The following is a 21,070-nucleotide window of genomic DNA, read 5'->3' as shown; positions in this document are numbered from 1 at the left end:
AAACAATATCTCTTTTTCAACAGATACGGACTCGTTTGCACACACGCATAGGAAAAAAACTGGCTGTTTTGTTCTCTTTATTGTAGCTTTGGAAAATTAACAGTAGGTATTGCAAGCTTGACCTCATGCTGAATACCTCTATATTGTTGTATAGCACTGTGTCTACTATCTATGCTAGCCGCTACTGTACCACATGTATACATACAAAAGTTACTGTTTTGTGATAAGATTGGCTGCATACGTCTGCACACACTTTCTCTACAGGGAGGAGTTCATACAAAGTGCTGTCATCTCCTTACATCAGAGATACAGTAAGGATGTATGAGTAATCACTTCACACAGGTTCAATATATTACCATACTGTATATATAAGCTACTAATACCTTTGAGGTACAAAAAAGGTAAGGAAGGATTCACTACCTTATCTACAGCTAAGCCCACTTTAAAACCCCTTTTAGGTGCCTCCTTGGCAGTGCTGGAATGAGTTAGTTCAGGTTTTGCTGAAAACTGACAATGGATGATGTCAGATCAGAGCTCCATGATTGGTCCAAGTTTGGCCCACTTTTCATAAACCGGCCAATGAGAATGAGGATAACTAGAAACACAAACAAACAAGCTAATAATATCCCAGAGTTAACTAAGAGAATTGATTCTTATCAGAGAGGCCTAATGAAATGTAATCAGCATACGAAGACATTGATGAAGAAAAACAGTCTGTGTATGCTGTAGAAGGTGAGTTTTAAAATCAAAAAAGAGGGAGGAAAGAGCCCTCTGGAATAATCATCATCCAGTTACACAAAAAGAAATGCTAAAAAATTGAAGTAAAAAACAAGTGATCAAAAATCAACCATTTTCCTTGTTTCAGGAACACAAGATATTTGTTCCCTAACGAGCCATTAACAGGTCCATACTCCTGCACAAACAATGGAGTTTCAAAATGGCTGCTGTTTTACACTACTACAATGCCACAGATTCTTCTTGACACTTAGATACAAATATTAATCTCATCCAATCCCTTCCATCCTTGAAGAGCATTATTCACACACTTTAACCAATGACAGCTATTACATGTCTTATCGGAAAACCATTCAAAATACTAGTTGATGTTCAAGCTCGTTCAATGTTCAGAAGGCTTAGTAATACCACTACTAGGTGAATTACAAGGTTGAGTCGGTGTGGCGTTGTTAGCGATAGCCTTGGTTAACGTGAGAATGTTCATATTGCTTTGCAGGGTTGATGGCGCCACAGGGGGACAAACAAGGCTAACAAAACGTAGCCATCTTTAGGATAGGTCATGTAGCCTTTGCATGGTCTTATCAGGGTGTGGAAAGAGTTGGGAGGGTTAACAGTAACACATGTAATGCTGGAGAGGTTTATAAGCAATAAGCTACAGGAAAGACAAGGCTCACATGGTGAACCATCGTTAGTTAACATTAGCGTCCTGAAAACATCCCTTTTCTTTGAGACTCAGAGCAGTGTTTCCCATAGAAAACCTCCTAAATGGGGCACCAAGTTGTTCAATAGAAACAACTTAACGCCAAAAGGTTTTTAGAAAGAGGGCAAGACAGCTGGGTGGGCTGTCTCTGAGTATACCGTTTTAACCTTTCAAAGGGTTCAGGAAGGATCAGTATCGCTGGTTAAGATCTGGGGGAAAGATTGACGATACCTATTTCACTAGGTTCTCCTCTCAAGCCAACACATCACAATACAGTAAAAACATAAAACAATGGGGTTGAAATGAAACTAGCCATCAGGGCATTTGTCATGCAATACTGTTTCTTAACTCCTCAGAGTTCTAAGTCTCCCCCTCTTTCTGAGATAATGGAATAATAATTCATAAAAAAATGCATCTGTTTGTTCCGGATTCTTTCTATAATATAATGCAACATGCGTAATGCATAATAACTATCTTTAGTTAGTTTAAAGCTTGTTCCCATCGTTCCTAAAATGTTCTTATAGGTCTGGTTAGTCACTACAACTCTCTTTTCTATAACTTGGCATTGGCCACGCCACTGTAACCATGACAATCGTAACTATGACAACTGCCCACCCTGACCCTATTTGTGCCTAATTAATCTCGTGCCCGGGTCGAATTGCTGGCGCACCTAGTCTGGTAACGGGGTGGTCAGTGCTATCTGGGTTCCTTGGGATGTCCCTACCTTAACCCTTTTACATTTCAACTTCAATGGGGTAGGGATGTCCCAAGGACTCCAGATAGCAGGGACCGTAATAGGGTGGGACTGAGTGCCTTGCTAATCAAGTCAAATTCTAAGCGAATCACACAACCAAAGAGGCATGTCTTTAAATCAAGGCAGGAGAGGGTCGTCACTAGTTAGCACAGCCACAAAGTCATAAACCCTGCCTATCTCTAAAATGTCTCTTCTTAAACCTAACCTTAACCAAACTGCTAACTTTATGCTTAACCCTAACCTTAAATTAAGACCACAAAGTGTATTTTTGAAGCCAATGTTGACTTTGTGGCAGTGGAAGCTAGTGGTAACCGACAGGAAGTGAGAGATAGCAACAGTTTTATTAGCTGGGACTTTGCAAAATTGTCAATCAAAATAAATGTTCTATTACATAAACAATATTATTTTGAGGAAGCCCAATTGATTCTGAGTTCGGGCGTATAAAGTTTATATGTGAAAACAATTTCCAATATGCATACTTTCAGATTTTCCGAACTCACTTCCTTGTTTAAATCACTTGCACTTTGAAGTCCACAATGTAGCTGGGGTATGTTCTCAAGGTTGGGCTAGATGGTGATGGACAGAGATCAGACAATTAAAATCGACGTCTGTTTTCGCCGCTCCTGCCATAGTCTCCCATTCAAGTTTCATTCTGAGGCGCTGTGAGACCAGACGGATCGACAGAGAGCGCCGGCTGGTGGACGAGATTAGTGCCCATTCAAAATTGTGTCCTCAAAGGGAGAAAAGGAGCTCCTTTTCCCTTTTCTCAGTCGGGCCTGAAACCCAAACCCTCAGCCTGTCACAGCCTTCTGCTTTGTAGGGGAAAGAAGAGAGAAACAGAGGTTCTATTATGTTTGACTGAACAAACCGAGACTGGACACAGAGAGAGCAGAACAGAAACCTTTCCCAGCCCAAAGACAGAGCCTCTAGCTGCAGTGGCTGGAGAGAACCACAAGGGAGTGCTGTGGTCAGTAAAGCTGAAGATAAGGGATTGAAAGAAAGAGTGGCTGAACTCAACCTCAACCATCTCAAACTGACTGTCTGTCCACCAATCTGGTCACTGTAGTCCCATTTAGAACAGATTGTGAAGAGGAACAACTGACCAAATAACCTATCCGAGGAGTCAGGGGGTGGGGCTAAAATCCTGTTCCAAAGTCCACCCTGGGACAACAACATCAATGACTGCAGAGATGGCGTTGTGTCGCTGCGGCAGCTGAAGTTAAACCCATGATGATTTTGTTAGCGAGGGGATCATTGAAGGGGCAGAGTTCAGTGTGCCAGGCAGGTGGGCGGGGGAAGCGTTTTAGGGCAGAGTTATCGGTTGGCCTTGTAATTTGATTTGCTGGTGTCTCGTGGCTCTTTGCTCGGGTTGCTCCAATCGTCTGCCTCAGGGCTGGTCTGGTAGTGTCGCCATGCCGACTTATTAAAGACGGGCAGGCGCTCGAACGACTCACTGGACAGAGCCTGGATTGGGGGCGGGACAAAAGAAGAACCAATGAAAAGGGATGGAGTGATGTTGATAGTGAATTGTATTACAGAGCAGAGGTACAGTGGGGCAAAAAAGTATTTAGTCAGCCACCAATTGTGCAAGTTCTCCCACTTAAAAAGATGAGAGAGGCCTGTAATTTTCATCATAGGTACACGTCAACTATGACAGACAAAATGAGAAAAAAAATCCAGAAAATCACATTGTAGGATTTTTTATGAATTTATTTGCAAATAATGGTGGAAAATAAGTATTTGGTCACCTACAAACAAGCAAGATTTCTGGCTCTCACAGACCTGTAACTTCTTCTTTAAGAGGCTCCTCTGTCCTCCACTCGTTACCTGTATTAATGGCACCTGTTTGAACTTGTTATCAGTATAAAAGACACCTGTTCACAACCTCAAACAGTCACACTCCAAACTCCACTATGGCCAAGACCAAAGAGCTGTCAAAGGACACCAGAAACAAAATTGTAGACCTGCACCAGGCTGGGAAGACTGAATCTGCAATAGGTAAGCAGCTTGGTTTGAAGAAATCAACTGTGGGAGCAATTATTAGGAAATGGAAGACATACAAGACCACTGATAATCTCCCTCGATCTGGGGCTCCACGCAAGATCTCACCCCGTGGGGTCAAAATGATCACAAGAACGGGGAGCAAAAATCCCAGAACCACACGGGGGGACCTAGTGAGAGAGAGCTGGGACCAAAGTAACAAAGCCTACCATCAGTAACATACCACGCCGCCAGGGACTCAAATCCTGCAGTGCCAGACGTGTCCCCCTTCTTAAGCCAGTACATGTCCAGGCCCATCTGAAGTTTGCTAGAGAGCATTTGGATGATCCAGAAGAGGATTGGGAGAATGTCATATGGTCAGATGAAACCAAAATATAACTTTTTGGTAAAAACTCAACTCGGCGTGTTTGGAGGACAAAGAATGCTGAGTTGCATCCAAAGAACACCATACCTACTGTGAAGCATGGGGGTGGAAACATCATGCTTTGGGGCTGTTTTTCTGCAAAGGGACCAGGACGACTGATTCGTGTAAAGGAAAGAATGAATGGGACCATGTATCGTGAGATTTTGAGTGAAAACCTCCTTCCATCAGCAAGGGCATTGAAGATGAAACGTGGCTGGGTCTTTCAGCATGACAATGATCCCAAACACACCGCCCGGGCAACGAAGGAGTGGCTTCGTAAGAAGCATTTCAAGGTCCTGGAGTGGCCTAGCCAGTCTCCAGATCTCAACCCAATAGAAAATCTTTGGAGGGAGTTGAAAGTCCGTGTTGCCCATCGACAGCCCCAAAACATCACTGCTCTAGAGGAGATCTGCATGGAGGAATGGACCAAAATACCAGCAACAGTGTGTGAAAACCTTGTGAAGATTTACAGAAAATGTTTGACCTGTGTCATTGCCAACAAAGGGTATATAACAAAGTATTGAGATAAACTTTTGTTATTGACCAAATACTTATTTTCCACCATAATTTGCAAATAAATTCATTAAAAATCCTACAATGTGATTTTCAGGAGAAAAAAAAATTCTCATTTTGTCTGTCATAGTTGAAGTGTACCTACGATGAAAATTACAGGCCTCTCATCTTTTTAAGTGGGAGAACTTGCACAATTGGTGGCTGACTAAATACGTTTTTTGCCCCACTGTATATCAGAGTCTGAAAATCACAGAGTAACATCAAAATGATTGGTGGTGTGAGAGAAGCCCCTCCTACCTTGAGATAAATGACAGCATCAGTGCCAACCCCTTCCATGGAGTAGAGCTTCAGGTCTCCCTGAAAATACCTGGCATACAACCTAGAGATGGGCAGACCATAGCCAAAACCAGCCTGGAGGCAGGGAGGGAGAAGGAAGAGAAAGTTGGGAGTCAGAGATAGCAGACAAGAGGGGGAGAGAAATGACATAGGTGAGAGTGTAGCAGTCACTTCTTCAGAAGATGATGTTTACAATCACTACAGAAAAACACTGGCATCTGTTACTGGCTTCAGAATGATGAGTCAGAAAACCTGAAAAATATGGGGAACAATGTGTATGTGTGTACCAGTGGGACAGTGCTGGAGGGTTCTAGGCTGGGCGTGGGGGCAGTAGAGTACATGTAATTAAACAGACGATCGATCTTCCTCAGAGGTACACCTCCACCCCTATCACTGATCTGACAGAGATAGATAAAAGAGAGGAAAGGGAGAGAAAGAGGATATGTCACGACTGTACATTTGACACACTGGGTAAAAGATGATGGTAAATATAACAATTTATAGAGCATTTATCATACATCTCACTCATAGATGGTATGTCTAAGTTTTGGCAGGTGTGTGTGTTACCTTTATGGACAGGTCCTCTTTTCCCAGTGTGACTTTGGCCTTCACCGGAGGTAAGCCCTCCTTACTGTCCTCATGGAGCTCCACAGAGGCCCGCATAGAGTTCTACACACACCAAACAGTTTCATTAGTATGATGATGGTCGTGCATTGTGTATGTGTACTTGTGTGTGCGTGCGTGTCACACCTTGAAGAGTTCAAACAGCATGTGGAAGAGGTGAGAGGGAACATATACAGCCTGGATCGATTTGTCTTTGTCTTGTTTCACTGGGACACAGGGAGAGAAAATAAGATATCTCTCTCAATATATATAATCACAGCAAGACTAAATCTGGCCTCTGCAACCATCATCTCTAAATAGAAGCAGTCCTGTGGCTACAGCACTTCCCATTAAAGGTGAAGCTCTGTTATTCTCACACAGAGAGGGATCAGAGATGTTATGAAACCACAAACATTCTGTAATACGTGTGTTTAGACAGCATTTAGAGATCAAAGATATCATGAGACGGTGAAGAAAGTTTGTATGTGTTGACTGTACATTAGACAACATGGAGCGGGATCAGAGATGTGGTAAAACAGGGAAGATGTCTTACTGTTGAACTCTTGGATCTGGAGTGCAGGGGCAGCAAGGTAGTACTGTTCACACAGCATCTTGGCTGTCTCATAGGCATCTGAAACAGGAAGGCGGTGTCACATGATGGACAGATGGATACACGCAATCATGCACACAACTACCTAAGAAAAGCAGAACCATTTGGGGGTGGTAATGAGAGAGAAAAAGGGAGAAAGAGGAAGGGATTAAGGGGAGAGAGATGACTATTGTTTTGCTTCAGAAAACTGCCATCATCACTATTAAGGTTAGGGTTGGGTTAACCCAAGGAGGCTGAAAAGATTTGTCATGAGCCCTCAGATCCTCAAAAAATTATACAGCTGCACCATTAAGAGCATTTTGACTAGCTGCATCACCACTTGGAATTGTAACTGCTTGGCATCCGACCGCAAGACGCTACAGGAGGGTAGTGCGTTATGGCCCAGTACATCACTGGGGCCAAGCTTACTGCCATTCAGGTCCTCTATACAAGGTGGAGGAAGGCCCTAAAAATCTTCAAAGACTTCAGCCACCCAAGTCATAGAGTTCTCTCTGCTATCGCATGGCAAGCGGTACCGATGCACTAAGTCTGGAACCAACAGGACCCTGAACAACTTCTACAACCAAGCCATAAGACTGCTCAATAGTTAGTTAAATAGTTATCAATAGCTACCAGGACTATCTGCATTGACCCTTTTTGGGCACCAACTTTGACTCATCACATACACTGCTGCTACTGTTTATTATCTGTCACTTTATTCCTAGTTATATGTATAGTACATTCACCACATAACCAAAAATGTGGACACCTGCACATCAAATATCTCATTCCAAAATCATGGTCATTAATATGGAGTTGGGCCCCCCTTTGCTGCTATAACAGCCTCAACTCTTCTGGGAAGGCTTTCCACTAGATGTTGGAACAATGTGGCGGGGGACTTGCTTCCATTCAGCCACAAGAGTATTAGTGAGGTCGGGCACTGATGTTGGGTGATCAGGCCTGGCTCGCAGTCGGCGTTCCAATTCATCCCAAAGGTGTTCGATGGGGTTGAGGTGAGGGCTCTGTACAGGCCAGTCAAGTTCTTCCACACTAATCTCGACAAACCATTTCTGTATGGACCTTGCTTTGTGCATGGTGGCATTGTCATGCTGAAACTGGAAAGGGCCTTCCCCAAACTGTTGCCACAAAGTTAGAAGCACAGAATCGTCTAGAATGTCATTATATGCTGTAGCGTTAAGATTTCCCTTCACTGGAACTAAGGGGCCTAGCCCGAACCATGAAAAACATCCCGAGACCATTATTCCTCCTCCACCAAATTTTACAGTTGGCACTATGCATTCAGGCAGGTAGCGTTCTCCTGGCATCCGCCAAACCCAGATTCGTCCGTCAGACTGCAAGATGGTAAAGCGTGATTCATCACTCCAGAGAACGCGTTTCCACTGCTCCAGAGTCCAATGGCGGCGAGCTTTACACCACTCCAGCAGACGCTTGGCATTGCACATGGTGATCTTAGGCTTGTGTGAGGCTGCTCGGCCATGGAAACTCATTTCATGAAGCTCCCAACGAACAGTTATTGTGCTGAAGTTGCTATCAGAGGCAGTTTGGAACTTGGTAGTGAGTGCTGCAACTGAGGACAGCCTATTTTTACGTGCTACGGCGTTCCCGTTCTGTGAGCTTGTGTGACCTACTGCTTCGTGGCGGAGCCGTTGTTGCTCCTAGACGTTTCCACTTCACAATAACAGCACTTACAGTTGACCGGGCAGAAAGTTGATGAACTGACTTGTTGGAAAGGTGCCATCCTATGACGGTGCCATGTTGAAAGTCACTGAGCTCTTCAGTAACGCCAATCTAATTCCAACGTTTGTCTATGGAGATTGCATGGCTGTGTGCTCGAATGTATACATCTGTCAGCAACGGGTATGGTTGAAATAGCCAAATCCACTAGTTTGTAGGGGTGTTCACATACACTATATATACAAAAGTATCTACCTCAATTACCTCGCACCCCTGCACATCGACTCGGTACTGGTACCCCTTGTATACAGCCAAGTTATCATTATTCATTGTGTATCTATTATTACATGTTTTAGCTTTCTATTATTTCTTTGTCTGCGTTGTTGGGAAGGGCTCGTAAGTAAGCATTTCACTGTTAGTCTACACCTGTTGTTTACAGATCATGTGACAAATACAACTTGATTTGTTACCACTGCTTCTGAAAAACACAGCGAGTCACACAAAGATACACACCCCGCCCCTGACCAGTCCTCACCTTTGACTACTTCAGCCACGTTGCAGGTGGGGTCTATGCTGCCAATATGTTTGGGGTGGGCTGGGTTAGTGTCATTGCCGAACAGGAGAGCTGAGGAGACAGACATGAACATTATGGATACCATAGTTCCCCCAAAGACATAACGCCTTTACACACACACACACTGTCCACATATCTTAAACATCGTCCAGCAGACATGAGCGTATTAACGTGCTGTAAATGTGTGTCAGAGTGTGTGCTCTCACTGTGTTGGTTGATGAGCATGCGGAAGGATATGCGGTTGGTGTAGAAGCGGTCCAGAAAGTACTGGATGTTACTGCTGATGAAGGGGTCGAAGCCAAACTTCTCCTTGTACTCTATAACCCCCTGGGCCATGGTAGGGACCACGTCATTATGACGATTACGGATCTCTATCAACAACTCCAGGAAACTGAGAGAGAGAGAGAGAGGAGAGAGAGAGTAAAAAAATACCTTATTTCTGCTGACTTACAGTTGTCAGCTGGGGTTGTTATCAGTGGTTCCCATCTAAATCTCTCTCACATGGTGTGAAAACCGTTATGGTATAAATATACATGATTATCTGGACAGGTAAGTCCAGGAGTTTAGCATTAGGTGAGTATGAGGACAAGGACACAGGCAGTTAGCAGTAAGCTACCCTCTACCCCTCCACCTCTTCATAGCTCCCCTCATCCCCCTCTCCTCCAAACATCCCTCTCTCAGGTTCTCACACTATTCTACCTCCCTGCTGTCTTCAGTTCAACATCAGATGATTGATCTGTTGAACCAAAAAGGAATAAAATATCTAGAAAAAACATTGTCCTCCATACTCACTCATTGAGGGCCTGAGGATCCTCTGGTTTTCTGTTCTCATAGCCCAACAGCTCCACAAAGCTCTGCATGTACCTGAGGGGAACACACACACACACACGTCATTCAATACGTTTGGGGTATGTAAATTGCATGTTTGTGCTGATGTCACTGGCATGTTTGTGTGTTATGACTCATTCTCACTAGACTGGTCCCATATGTTTTTGTGCTTTTGCCAACTCCATCGCTCATTGTCAAGTGTTTGGCATGATAGCACAAACAGACTGGCACTCAGGCTAAATGTCTCACCATTTCTGCACCAGTTTGATTGAGGGCTGACTGAGCAGGTTATCTGGCAACAGGTTGACCTCTCTCATGGTGTTAGCCAGCCTCACCGGCAGCTCCTTCCTCAGGAACATAAAGGATGTCTTCTCACACGCATTGTCCCGACCTAGAGGAGGAGGTGGGAGGGGAAGAGAGGGAGAGTCATTTAAAGTTGACTGGGAAAATGCACTCTAAAAAGCAAATGGCATTCTACCATGATGTCCAACTTCTCTGTCTGAAAAAGCAACAAAAGACACCCCTCTGTGACATATTGATGTGAACAAATGGACATCCCACCATGGTTACAATGTGATCAATGCTGGAAATACCAGAGCTGCTGTGTGTTTGACTATAGGCACATCCCAGCATCTCTTTATCACTTACATACACAGTCCACATGCTATCCATAGATACTTCAATGTGTGTTCTGAAACAGCAATGAGTAATGTTTGTTTAACCTCCAGGGAAAAGGCGCCCAAGGCAACTAATGCTGGCCCGAGGCGTGGCTAATTTGATAAGAAAGGCTAAAATAGGCTGAACACACTCAGAAAATAGGGAGACTAACTGTCTGCCTATTTTCTGAGTGTGTTCAGCCTATTTTAGCCTTTCTTATCACAGGCAAATATGCACACACACACGTGCCACAAACACACAGAGAGAAAGAAAATGACAGTGGTTCAATAACAGCAGTGGTCCTCCTGAGCAGTCTCTGGTTCCCAGGCCCAGACACAAAGGCAGGATTATGAAACAGTTCCAGTGACGCAACAAGACATGAGCTGTTATTACTGTAGACCTGTGAGTGTAGCCTATCTGTATGAAAGAGGGAGAGAGAGAGAGAGATAGGGGGGAAAAGAAACAGAAAGCTTCCCTTTTGACTTCATTAACTAAATTGTTGCTTAGCAGTCAGAAACTGATGATTTAACAGAAGTCACATAGGGAAGCATGTTATTAACCCATACTCAGCATATGTGTCTTCTGACAGGACCCAATGCCCCCAGTCATACTGTAGCTATAGGCTATAGCCCCCAGTCATACTGTAGCTAGAGGATATAGCCCCCAGTCATACTGTAGCTATAGGCTATAGCCCCCAGTCATACTGTAGCTATAGGCTATAGCCCCCAGTCATACTGTAGCTACAGGCTATATATAGCCCCCAGTCATACTGTAGCTACAGGCTATATATAGCCCCCAGTCATACTGTAGCTACAGGCTATATATAGCCCCCAGTCATACTGTAGCTACAGGCTATATATAGCCCCCAGTCATACTGTAGCTACAGGCTATATATAGCCCCCAGTCATACTGTAGCTACAGGCTATAGCCCCCAGTCATACTGTAGCTACAGGCTATATATAGCCCCCAGTCATACTACAGCTATAGGCTATAGCCCCCAGTCATACTGTAGCTACAGGCTATAGGTCCCAGTCATACTGTAGCTACAGGCTATAGCCCCCAGTCATACTGTAGCTACAGGCTATAGCCCCCAGTCATACTGTAGCTACAGGCTATAGCCCCCAGTCATATTGTAGCTATAGGCTATAGCCCCCAGTCATACTGTAGCTACAAGCTATAGCCCCCAATCATACTGTAGCTACAGGCCCCAGTCATACTGTAGCTACAGGCTATAGCCCCCAATCATACTGTAGCTACAGGCTCCAGTCATACTGTAGCTACAGGCTATAGCCCCCAGTCATACTGTAGCTACAGGCTATATATAGCCCCCAGTCATACTGTAGCTACAGGCTCCAGTCATACTGTAGCTACAGGCTATAGCCCCCAGTCATACTATAGCTGTAGCTGTAGCTACAGGCCCCAGTCATACTGTAGCTACAGGCAATATAGCCCACAATCATACTGTAGCTGTAGCTACAGGCCCCAGTCATACTGTAGCTACAGGCTATAGCCCCCAGTCATACTGTAGCTACAGGCTCCAGTCATACTGTAGCTACAGGCTATAGCCCCCAGTCATATTGTAGCTATAGGCTATAGCCCCCAGTCATACTGTAGCTACAAGCTATAGCCCCCAATCATACTGTAGCTACAGGCCCCAGTCATACTGTAGCTACAGGCTATAGCCCCCAATCATACTGTAGCTACAGGCCCCAGTCATACTGTAGCTACAGGCTATAGCCCCCAGTCATACTGTAGCTACAGGCTATATATAGCCCCCAGTCATACTGTAGCTACAGGCTATATATAGCCCCCAGTCATACTGTAGCTACAGGCTATATATAGCCCCCAGTCATACTGTAGCTACAGGCCCCAGTCATACTGCAGCTACAGGCTATAGCCCCCAGTCATACTGTAGCTACAGGCTATAGCCCCTAGTCATACTGTAGCTACAGGCTATATATAGCCCCCAGTCATACTGTAGCTACAGGCTATATATAGCCCCCAGTCATACTGTAGCTACAGGCTATATATAGCCCCCAGTCATACTGTAGCTACAGGCTATATATAGCCCCCAGTCATACTGTAGCTACAGGCTATATATAGCCCCCAGTCATACAGTAGCTACAGGCTATAGCCCCCAGTCATACTACAGTTATAGGCTATAGCCCCCAGTCATACTGTAGCTACAGGCTATAGCCCCCAGTCATACTGTAGCTACAGGCTATAGCCCCCAGTCATACTGTAGCTACAGGCTATAGCCCCCAGTCATATTGTAGCTATAGGCTATAGCCCCCAATCATACTGTAGCTACAGGCCCCAGTCATACTGTAGCTACAGGCTATAGCCCCCAGTCATACTGTAGCTACAGGCCCCAGTCATACTGTAGCTACAGGCCCCAGTCATACTGTAGCTACAGGCCCCAGTCATACTGTAGCTACAGGCTATAGCCCCCAGTCTATACTTAGGCATATTGCTCATAACTACAAAAAAATAAAAATAAATGACATGCCAATTGTGGCAAAAAAAATCATGCAAATTATATCAGAACATAATTATCATTGAATACTGTAGCATACTATAAAAACATTGACAGTATTCAAGGGAATAAAAACAACACTTGCAAGGATGTTCACCTTCAGAGATTCACATCGCCTTATGTTTGTTCGTCAGGATTTCATGAATATTACAGAATAATAGACAACCGCCTAGAATTAAAACACATTGATAGTGACAGCCCATCAACAAGAGAGTGTAGGCCTAGTCTAGGCTACTTACCAAATTCCAAAAATTGCTTGATGGAGAGAGGCGACGGTGAAAATCTTGAATAATATTCAATTTTTTTTGTGTTTTTCAATAAAACCGTAAACAGCCTCATTGTGAAAAGTTGCTATTGTAGATGTCGTTCTGGAATGATGATGGTTAAATTAAAAACACTCCACCACATCCAATGACACTGACAGCGATGTGCATCCTCCACAGACAACGTCTTCATTTGACGTTTCTCTCTGTCTAGACCTGCAAATCACTGAACGATATCACTAAAAGTGTTACTGTAGCTTAATCATACAATATGTAGCACTTCTATTTTCCGGAATGGCTTCGATGCAATATTGTTGCACAGGACACTACGTACTGTCGCGAGCCTAACGCAATCGCGCATGACTCTGTGTCAGTTGATGTTGAACGGTGATTGGTCGACACTTGCTCTGTCAAACCCGGAAAAGAGAAAATGGGAGATAGCGATTGAAGTGCTGGTCTGTCTGCCAGAAAGGGGCGGGCCTGCAGCGGTTTAACATGCCGGTTAATTGGATAGAATTAAATGTTGCTTTGAACGGGAGCCGTTACTGTGTATCTTTGATAACTGATGCCAACACGCATGTAACTGATCCAGTTTTTTTGTGTGTATAGCCGATCATAAACGTCAGCTAACCTTGAATAAGTTATGGAGAGGGCAACAAACAGATCAGCAACATAACTAGTCTACATAGAACACCTGTGGATACAGTGGAAAATGTACCCAATTTTCATACTTGAGTAAAAAGTATGAAAGATACCTTAATAGAAAGTTACTCAAGTATATTTCAAACCAAAATCTTTTAGACTTTTACTCGAGTAGTATTTTACTGGGTGACTTTCACTTTTACTTAAGTATCAAAAGTAAATGTAATAGCTAAAATATACTTAAGTATCGAAAGCATAAATCCTTTCAAATTAAATATTTTAAGCAAAGCCGAAGGCACAATTTTCATGTTTTTAAAATATTTGTATGTATTAGTATAAGTAGTACTTAAAAGTATTTTTAGTAAGTAGTTTACACCACTGGATACAGTAGCCTTAACTAGAACGTGGTAGTGCTGGGAACAGTTCAAAGTAATCTACTAATTATCCTTTACAATAATACAAATTATAACAATTATTTAAAGTTTCAACTTGCACCTATCATTTGATAGTTACTTTGGTATGTTCACCTAGAGTTCTAAACTAAACCTGATCTGCAGAGTGTATCTGGGTTGTGATAACTCAGATTCCACAAGATGAAGGTCTAAAGAGGAGAGAATAAACAGGTGTGTCTGTGTTGATCTGTCAATGATCATGATAGAATGACCTTATCCAAATGTTATCAATGTAGGCTACTGCTCAGTGTCACTCTGGCAGGCGAACCCAATTGTTCATACTGTCACCTTGTGGAGCAAGTTTGCCACTACAATGAATACAGGTTTCTTCTTCACAAATACGTGTGTTTGCATGCCTATGAAAAAACAAATGCCAAAACAAATCTTAGAGCAAATGTTTAAAAATGTACATATTATAAATGGATCATGATGATACAGTATAATGTTCACCAAGGCTATGGCAAAAGATACAACCTCTGAGGAAAAATAAATTTCTGAAATAATTCTTAGATTACAGTTACATAATAGCAACACTATCCAAACACACTGGCTGAGGGATTATGACTTCTGATCAATCTTAACAGCATTGCTCACCCAGAAAATACCATGACTGATTAAATTCTTACTGCAGACCTCAGTGTAACATAACATACACACATACTCTTTCTCTTGAACACACACACACAGCCTTTCTAACAAAACCACACACACTTTGTCTCTAATACACGCACACACACAGATACAGTCTCTCTTGCCCTCACGCTATGTCAGATTTATCGGCCGGTATAACCATCTTGGTGTGTTCATCGTCATTCTCGTTGTCAGGGAGTGGGTCATACTGGCGGCGGTACAACAGACGGGTTACCAAGGTGATGATGAACATCTCCAGGATCAACAACTGTTGACTCATCACTACACACACACACACACACACACACACACACACACACACACACACACACACACACACACACACACACACACACAGACAGAGAGAGAGAGATGATAGGTAACTTAAGTTATCTGCTTGCCTGAGAGCAGTAGAGTTTGTGTGTAATAAGGTATATAGTGATGAAGTGATGGATGGAGATAAGACTCACAATATCCCCTGGCCTGTGAGGAGTATGGTGGTGTGCAGGCGATGGTTCCGTTCATAGCCAGAATGTTGATGATGGCCGACTGGAGCTGACTCAGCACCAGCACCAGCTACACACACAGCATCATGGGTAAAACCCAACAACATAACATAGGTAAACACAAAAAGGACATCACTCTGCAGAAGTAAACAGGTAAACACAAGTTATCATTGCTGAAACTGCTGTCATTTCAGGGAATTAATTAACTGGCCTCTGATTGGTTGAGGAGGGCCTTACTGTATATCTTTCCTCAGATTGGTGCATTTACATGGCATGTGTGTAATCTTACCTGGTACATGGCATATTTGGGGATGATCTTGAGGCTGCGCAGTGTGATCCTGAGGTGCATGAACATGATGGCTACAGGCCACAGTGCTATGATGGTCAGAACCCCCACACCTGGGTTAATCCAGATGGCTGCTCCCGTTATCGCCATCTGGAACACACACACAGTGTTAGGAGTGTTTGTATTGAGAATGTGTTCTCTTCCTTTGAAGCCCAATTTTGTGTGTGTGTGTGTGTGTGTGTGTGTGTGTGTGTGTGTGTGTGTGTGTGTGTGTGTGTGTGTGTGTGTGTGTGTGTGTGTGTGTGTGTGTGTGTGTGTGTGTGTGTGTTGACACCCCACACTCACATCTGCAATGTCGAAGTTGCCATTGGTCCAGAGGATGATTGATAGTATGGTGAAGGCGATCTTTAGCACGGCAAACTGGAACGATCCCAACTTCAGCAGGAACAGACTTCGTCTGGGGAAATCCAGAGGAAAACACTCAACAAATATTTAATATGGAAAATAATAATTCATTTGTACATATTTCTAAAATGTTGTTATAGGCCATGCCTATAGGGGACAATGACCAGTAGGTGGCATACTTGGAGTGATAATGTTGTCAGATGTGCTGTGAGACATGGAGGGGCCCATACAGAGCCAGGGTGAGTGGCCAGGGGCACATTCAACCTGCCAGATCCTTCACAAATCCAGCTACTGTTTTACTACTAACCTAGTAGCTGGACTCTCACGCAACTAAGAAACAGGTCTTGCTATGAAGTACATTTGATCCTAAACAGTGTGTGTGTGAGTACGTGTTTGTGTATGCATGTGTTACCGTGTGATGTTAACATGGGGTAGACAGGGGCAGCAGCAACAACAGGGACCAGTACTGATCCTCAGTTTGTTTTTCCCTGCTCGCCGTAGAAACGCCTCGTCACCCCCCACTTCCTCAATCATCAGCACCAGGAACTTAAACACTACGATTGCAAAATAGCTGCGGAGACAGACACACGTTACACACACCACAAATATACAACGAGGGAAGGAGGGAATAAAAGATGGACAGAGGGAGAGATGGGTTTGGAAAGAACTACACAAGCACGGATTTAGACACTCAATATTGTAATAGTGTTTTTAGTATCGCTCTGTATATTTTGCTGACACAGTGTGTGTCTTCCTACAGAGTTTCCTGCCTGTCACAGCAGGGGTCTGAGATCCAGAGAAGCCCAGAGCCACACACAAACAGACACTGGGAGAGATGGAAGGTGGAGGAGAGGAAAGGAAAGGAAAGAGGATATGTCAAGAAAGAGAAACTGATATGTAAAGAAAGTGAAAGACAGGAGAGAGAGAAGAGAAAAGGAGCGAAGGATGAGTGACATACCAGGCAGAGGTCATGTCAGTGAACATGGTGGCTCGGGGAATCCACATCCCCAGACAGGACATGGTGGCGATCACCTGACACACACAGACATACAGACTTAGTCTGGATGCTTTACCAATGCATCCTTCCTAACCGTGCTACTGCCCTAGAATTTCCTAGTAAACTGACAGGATGGGACCTGTTCACTGGACGTGCTACCTTGTTCCGGACCTGCTGTTTTGGACTCTCTCTCTACTGCACATGCTGTCTAACTCTGAATGATCAGCTATGAAAAGCCAACTGACATTTACTCCTGAGGTGCTGACCTGTTGCACCATCTACAACCACTGTGATTATTATCTGACCCTGCTGGTCATCTATGAACATTTGAACATCTTGGCCATGTTCTGTTATAATCTCCACCCGGCCCAGCCAGAAGAGGACTGGCCACCCCTCAGAGCCTGGCTCCTCTCTAGGTTTCTTCCTAGGTTCCGGCCTTTCTAGGGAGGTTTTCCTAGCCACAGTGCTTCTACATCTGCATTTTTTGCTGTTTGGGGCTCTAGGCTGGGTTTCTGTACAGCACTTTGTGACATCGGCTGATATAAAAAGGGCTTTATAAATACATTTGATTGATGGGTCACAAGTTCAAAAGTTTTGGTTTTGTTTTTTGGCCTCATGTGTTTGTACTGTAGCACAATGAGTTGTCACAGAGAGGACATGAAAGTAGTAAGTACCAGATTGCACCTTTAAAGCCTCCTGATAAATCAGTATGTTCTTACCGGCGCTGCCCCGTTGACCCAGATGATGGCGCTCTTCTTGTGGGAGGGAACCTTCCGGTAGATGTACCAACACTCCTCTATGTAGACCAGCATGGACACCACTGCCATGAAGGTCAGCACAGAGTACAAGATGATACCAAATATGTCCAACTCTAAGGACAGAGAGAGAGGATAGAGTGACAGTGAGGTGGGGGGTGAAAACGAGAGAGGGGGAGTGAGACAGAGAAAGACAAAGAGAGAGAGAGATGACCAAAATCCAGAAAAGAACCATTAAATTCTACAACCACCTAAAAAGAAGCGATTCTCAAACCTTCCACAACAAAGCCATCACCTACAGAGAGATGAACGTGGAGAAGAGTTCCCTAAGCAAGCTGGTCCTGGGACTCTGTTCACAAACAGAGCCCCAGGACAGCAACACAATTAGACCCAACCAAATCCTGATAAAACAAAAAGATAATAACTTGACACGTTGGAAAGAATTAACAAAAAAAGACAGCGCAAAGGACTATAGAGTGGCAACAGTCTAAAGTAGCTTCCTTTCCTGGTGTCCTCTCTTCACCTACACTGGTGTGATACAATAAAACAGATTGATGAAAGCAATAGGAGGGAGTCCACGAATCTAAAGGACCTGTCCAGTTTTAGGGACAATACACAGGCCTCATCTAGGGACTTGGTGATTTACTTTACCATTTTCTCTGGAACTCATTTCTGACCTCCCAGTTCCAAAAAAACATATACATGAAGAGATGTGTCAATTTCAGGGAAAGAGAAATGGTTGTTTTCTGGAAAACAAGGGTGTTTATGTGAAATCAACATAAGTAGTAAAGAAAAAAACAGTAGGAAAACAGCACAAAATCCTTCTGCCAAAGACTGAGTAACTAACTCACACATGCAAACACACAAACTAAAACTGCACTAACACATACACAACACACGTGTCAGCAGACAAAGCCATGTGTTATGGAAGTGGGGAAAGAAAGTCCTTACTCTGATTTCTGGGAAGAGCAACTTGATTTGTGTAACAGGCATAGACAGACACATAAGGAGATGATTAGAGAAGAGTGGGGAAGGATGGGGGAGGGAGATGAGGGCGGCCGTGTAGGCACTCATCTCACCTCCCCCATCCCAATACAATTGAGAAGAAAAATACATATAAAAATGATGCTCTCTACTTGTCAGTGTTCCAAACGGGACATTATTTGTCTTTTTACCTAAATTGAATTCATGATGATAGATACATAGGAAGTTTCTACATGAGTGCTATGTAGATAAACAAGGGAATGCTGCTCTCTCCTTACATGCAAAGAGATACATAACACAATGGTGAGTTATATAACCATCACCAGTAATAAACCTAAGGGCACAATTGAAAACAGCATCTAGTGCTGCATGCATATAGATAATATCCCCATAATCTAAAATCGACATACCTAAACATGCAAACACTATCAGATAGAATTCATAGCAAGAAGTGCACTGGAATGACATTCAATCTCATGGGATGGGTGGCCAAAAATAACTAACTGAAAGCCACACCACCAATAAGTCACGAATATGACCACATTGAGGAATGTCACTGAGGTTCAGTGGCTAAATGCACCATGCCACTGCCTACTTCATTTGTACATTTAGCAAACAAGACAGCTCATAGCCCAGTGTGTTTATCACAGTCAACACATGTATATTTTAGCTTTAAAATAGCTATAGAACTGCACATTTTCCCCTCAGCCTCATGGCAAAATGTGTAGAATACCATGAGATTAGCTAAAACAATGCACGTTTCTCTTTGCCCCATGGTAAAATGTAGGACGTTAACTGTCCCTGCAATGTTACAGATGCCAGTAACAGATGTTTTGATGCAGTGTTGTAAAATCATTGCTTTTTCACTTCTAGTCATCTTACTTCAGCTTCGTTTACCCCAACTTACATTTTACATTACATTTTAGTCTTTTAGCAGACGCTCTTACCCAGAGCGACTTACAGTAGTGAATGGATACATTTCATACAATTTCATACATTTTTTTTTTCTGTGCTGGCCCCCCGTGGGAATCGAACCCACAACCCTGGTGTTGCAAACACCATGCTCTACCAACTGAGCTACAGGGAAGGCTTGTAAAAACTTAACCACTAAGGAGGCAAACACACCCTCCTTTCCAACACACACACACACACACACACACACCTCTAGACCCGATTCAGAGCTCAGGTGATGAGGTACAGGGGTATAATATAGAACTGTTGACCCTGACCCTAAAAACCGTGCTGGTATGTTAATTCTACATTATAACAGCAGTTTGAAATCAGCAGGCACAGGAGAGTTTACAGTGGTTAAAAAAATCATAAACAAGTCACTGCCTGTCAATTTCTAAATTATATTATTGGATTCATGGGATTATTCGATTTGAAAAAGGTTAGGCTAATCTCTCCAAACTCTACAGTCTCAATGGTGACTGAATTAATATGCAGCTCAATCTGTATCAATGTCGCCTAAAAATTTCCCTTACCTAAATGTGTGTTTAATAGCCCAGGGACATGGGTGGCTATACGTGTTTACGTTATGAGTAGGCCTTACCGCCGGCAGATTGAAGAAAATAACGGCACTTGTCCCAGAACAGCTGAAAAGTTATCGGTAGGCTAGTATTAAAAAAAGACGCCTATTCTAGCGGTTAAACTCACGGGAAATGATGTCGATGGCCACGGGAGGTCTGTCCCTGCAGCTCGGGTCGATGGTTCTGTTCCCGTCCATCCTCGGCCGGTTTGGTTAGAAGTTTGAGTAGAGAGAGGGCGCCGTTAACGAAAACAAATAACTATCTATCCGTCTAGCCGTGCTCTGTCCCTCTACCCCCCACATGCACTCAGTTGGCAGCAATGTCAATGTTGATAGAAAATCTCAAAATAAATGATGTGTGGAGTGCTGCAAGGGACATCGGCTGCAGTTCACCTCTGGGCTGCAGTTCACCTCTGGACTGCAACTGCGGGCAAACTCAGAGAAATCACCAGTTTCCAAAAACTTGGACCCGCCTTCTGCCCGGCTGCAGCGCACGTCGTTTTCTGTGAACTCACAGTTGTCTCTAAACGTAGGGACACCTCCACAGGGTCAATTGTGCAATCAAACCCAGCTCACAAAATGTTTTTACAAAATAAAATCAAAGTCCTCCGTTTACTTGAACACAATATCAACTGTAGCCTATATTTTGGCTTTATCAAGCGTTCTGTTTCTCTGATCCTACCCTGCTCTTTTCATGC

At 43.6% G+C, this 21,070-nt stretch overlaps 2 protein-coding genes across 2 annotated transcripts; both read right to left on the bottom strand.

Moving 5' to 3' along the window:
- Nucleotides 1-48: 48 nt before the first annotated feature.
- Nucleotides 49-13,971, bottom strand: LOC115152406 (pyruvate dehydrogenase (acetyl-transferring) kinase isozyme 3, mitochondrial). The gene is made up of 11 exons (XM_029697263.1): nucleotides 13,164-13,971; nucleotides 9,981-10,122; nucleotides 9,696-9,767; nucleotides 9,110-9,294; nucleotides 8,865-8,954; nucleotides 6,599-6,676; nucleotides 6,193-6,272; nucleotides 6,010-6,111; nucleotides 5,730-5,840; nucleotides 5,404-5,517; nucleotides 49-3,653 (listed from the first exon to the last, which is right to left on the bottom strand). Exons 1-11 carry the CDS (start codon nucleotides 13,261-13,263, stop codon nucleotides 3,504-3,506), a joined length of 1,224 nt encoding a protein of 407 aa, XP_029553123.1. The 5' UTR covers nucleotides 13,264-13,971; the 3' UTR covers nucleotides 49-3,503.
- Nucleotides 13,972-14,666: 695 nt separating this feature from the next.
- On the bottom strand, nucleotides 14,667-20,824 carry LOC115152400 (organic solute transporter subunit alpha). The gene is made up of 8 exons (XM_029697250.1): nucleotides 20,501-20,824; nucleotides 17,825-17,976; nucleotides 17,067-17,140; nucleotides 16,521-16,679; nucleotides 16,049-16,160; nucleotides 15,707-15,853; nucleotides 15,382-15,487; nucleotides 14,667-15,193 (listed from the first exon to the last, which is right to left on the bottom strand). The coding sequence occupies exons 1-8, from the start codon at nucleotides 20,568-20,570 to the stop codon at nucleotides 15,039-15,041; spliced, it is 975 nt and encodes a 324-aa protein (XP_029553110.1). The 5' UTR covers nucleotides 20,571-20,824; the 3' UTR covers nucleotides 14,667-15,038.
- Nucleotides 20,825-21,070: the final 246 nt, after the last annotated feature.

Source organism: Salmo trutta, chromosome 2 (genome assembly GCF_901001165.1).
Source record: "Salmo trutta chromosome 2, fSalTru1.1, whole genome shotgun sequence".
Lineage (NCBI taxonomy): Eukaryota > Metazoa > Chordata > Actinopteri > Salmoniformes > Salmonidae > Salmo > Salmo trutta.
The sequence above is the reverse complement of the archived record's forward strand: the minus strand, read 5'-3'. Positions and strand labels throughout refer to the sequence as shown.

Excerpts from the sequence above, each read along its gene's own strand:
- LOC115152406 (XM_029697263.1), bottom strand. The coding sequence starts at position 13,263 with ATGAGGCTGTTTACGGTTTTATTGAAAAACACAAAAAAAATTGAATAT. Across the intron at positions 5,518-5,729 it reads CCTCCAGCACTGTCCCACTG|GCTGGTTTTGGCTATGGTCT; the intron begins GTACACACATAC and ends CCCTGCCTCCAG. Across the intron at positions 3,654-5,403 it reads ATGCTGTCATTTATCTCAAG|GCTCTGTCCAGTGAGTCGTT; the intron begins GTAGGAGGGGCT and ends CCCCCAATCCAG.
- LOC115152400 (XM_029697250.1), bottom strand. The coding sequence starts at position 20,570 with ATGGACGGGAACAGAACCATCGACCCGAGCTGCAGGGACAGACCTCCC. Across the intron at positions 17,141-17,824 it reads GGGTCAACGGGGCAGCGCCG|GTGATCGCCACCATGTCCTG; the intron begins GTAAGAACATAC and ends TGTGTGTGTCAG. Across the intron at positions 15,194-15,381 it reads CTCACAGGCCAGGGGATATT|TGATGAGTCAACAGTTGTTG; the intron begins GTGAGTCTTATC and ends GTGTGTGTGTAG.